We start from the raw sequence: 2,259 nt of genomic DNA, 5'->3' as shown, positions 1-2,259 counted from the left end.
ATTTGACTTCGAGTACTTCCTACTGTTCCCAGGTACTCCTTCTCTCAGAGCCCTTCATCAAACCAAGGCTGGTCCTTGGCATTGTCTCCAGTTTCTGGCTTTTACAAATAAAGCTGCTATGACTATAGTTGAGTAAGTGTCTGTATGGTATGGTGGAGCATCATTTAGATATATACTCCAGGAGTGATATAGCTAGGTCTTGAGGTAGAACTAGTCTCAGTTATCTGAGAAAATGCCAAATTGATTTCCAAATAGTTGTACAAGTTTTCATTTCCCCCAGAAAAGAAGTGTTACCATTGCTTCACATTCTCACTAGCACATTCTGTTGCTTGATATGTTTTTGAAATTATAATATTGATAAGTAATTCAAAGAGAACTTTGTAAATAATAATCTAGTTAAAGAGAATGGTACAGTGCTGTAACCACAGGTAGTGTGTAGTCAATTGAAGTGATTATAATTCTTATATCATTATCACAACGTCCTAATCTTCAGACACAAATATGCATATAATACAGTTATTACTCTTTCTAATTGGTAACAATCTAAGTATCCAAATTCTGAGTGTATTTTTATAATAGTGATTTTCATAAACTATCATGCAATTAATAACTTACAGAAATTTGTTATATATACAGTTTAGTACTGAGGTCAAAATATAGCTAGTCTGATATAAACACAATGATGTTTCACATCTAAATATTCTTCCCAATTTCACATGTGATTTTTCAGCTTCTTTATGGCATTTTTAATATCTTTATTCCTCAGTGTATAGATTGCTGGATTCAGGAGAGGTGTGATGACTGTGTAAAACACAGCTAGAAACTTGTCCACCCAAGTGATGCTGACTGGCCACAGATAGATGAAAATGCAGGGTCCAAAGAATAGCACAACCACTATAATATGGGAAGTACATGTAGAGAGTGCCTTTGATGAACCATCTTTAGAGTGAAGCTGAACAGTTAGTAAAATGTACGTGTAAGAGATCAATAAAAGTATGAAACAAGTTGTTGCTAAGACACCACTATCAGCATTTATCACTATTCCCAGAGTATCCGTATTCATGCAGGCTAATTTCATCACCAAAGGGATATCACAGAAAAAGCTGTCTATCACTCTAGGTCCACAGAAAGGCAGATCCAAAATCAGTATCAGCTGGCTCATGGCATGTATAAAGCCAATGACCCATGATATCAAAACAAGCCAGATGCACTTCTGTCTGTCCATGATGCTGCTGTAGTGGAGTGGCCTGCAGATGGCCACATACCGGTCATAGGCCATTGTTACAAGAAGCACCATCTCACCTCCTCCAAAGAAGTGCACACAGAGGATCTGGCTCATGCAGCCCCCAAAGGAAATGGTTTTATTAACTTTTAGGAGGTCAGTTGTCAGTTTGGGGGTGGTTACTGAGGAAAGGCAGAAGTCAATAAATGATAGATTAGCTAACAGGAAGTACATGGGCGAATGGAGATGATGATCAATGATGATCAATATCACAACAAAGAGGTTGCCTACCACAGTCATCAGGTAGAGGGTGGAAAATGGCAGCAGGAGCAAGATTTGTAGTTCCATTGAAGCACAAAGTCCCTGAAAAATAAACTCAGACACCACAGTCTGGTTTGCTTCTTCCATTTACTACACGGGGTTCTAATGGGTTGAGAGAGACAAAGCTGAACTAACAATTCCTGAAATAGAAACAATAATTTCATGATCAGAGTTAAGCCAGCAGAAAAATATTTAAATTGAATATTTAAATATGGCACTCAGATTTTAAATAAGTTTGAAAATAAGTATTTATATATTATGTCTCATCTGGAAAGTTTCCTAAAATTGTAGAAAGATTGTTTCAAAACTTTGCGCATCTAACAGACAATATTTATAGGTCTCAAAATGAGCATATTGTTTAAAATAGTAGTAGCTAATATTATCTTTTAATTTTTCCAATCTTAAAAATCTGCTCTTTCTGAAATAGTTTTCTTCAATGAATATTTGAAACTGTTAAAGTTTGTTTACTTGACCACCATAATCCCATAACCCCAATCTATTGGTATATTTCAAGCATAAAAACACAATTCCTAAGCATAAGCTTATCATTGTCTGTGTTTGAACAGACAGAATCAAACCAAGTCTACTGTAAATTATGCAAAATTTGTTTGTCAAATAAATTGATTAAGGTATTAAAGACACATTGTTAGCATTATATCTTTCCTTAAATTTTTGACTCATACATTCAAGTGTATTTGCCAACAGTCATATTTTAC

The 2,259-nt window shown here is 35.2% G+C and overlaps 1 protein-coding gene across 1 annotated transcript; it reads right to left on the bottom strand.

Moving 5' to 3' along the window:
• Positions 1-676: 676 nt before the first annotated feature.
• LOC110319019 (olfactory receptor 4K3-like) lies at positions 677-1,667 on the bottom strand. Its single transcript, XM_021194410.1, has one exon. The coding sequence runs from the start codon at positions 1,628-1,630 to the stop codon at positions 713-715; it is 918 nt and encodes a 305-aa protein (XP_021050069.1). The 5' UTR covers positions 1,631-1,667; the 3' UTR covers positions 677-712.
• Between the last annotated feature and the right edge of the window lie 592 nt (positions 1,668-2,259).

This window comes from Mus pahari, chromosome 3 (genome assembly GCF_900095145.1).
Source record: "Mus pahari chromosome 3, PAHARI_EIJ_v1.1, whole genome shotgun sequence".
In the NCBI taxonomy this organism is placed as follows: domain Eukaryota; kingdom Metazoa; phylum Chordata; class Mammalia; order Rodentia; family Muridae; genus Mus; species Mus pahari.
This window is presented reverse-complemented; position numbering and strand designations above follow the sequence as displayed.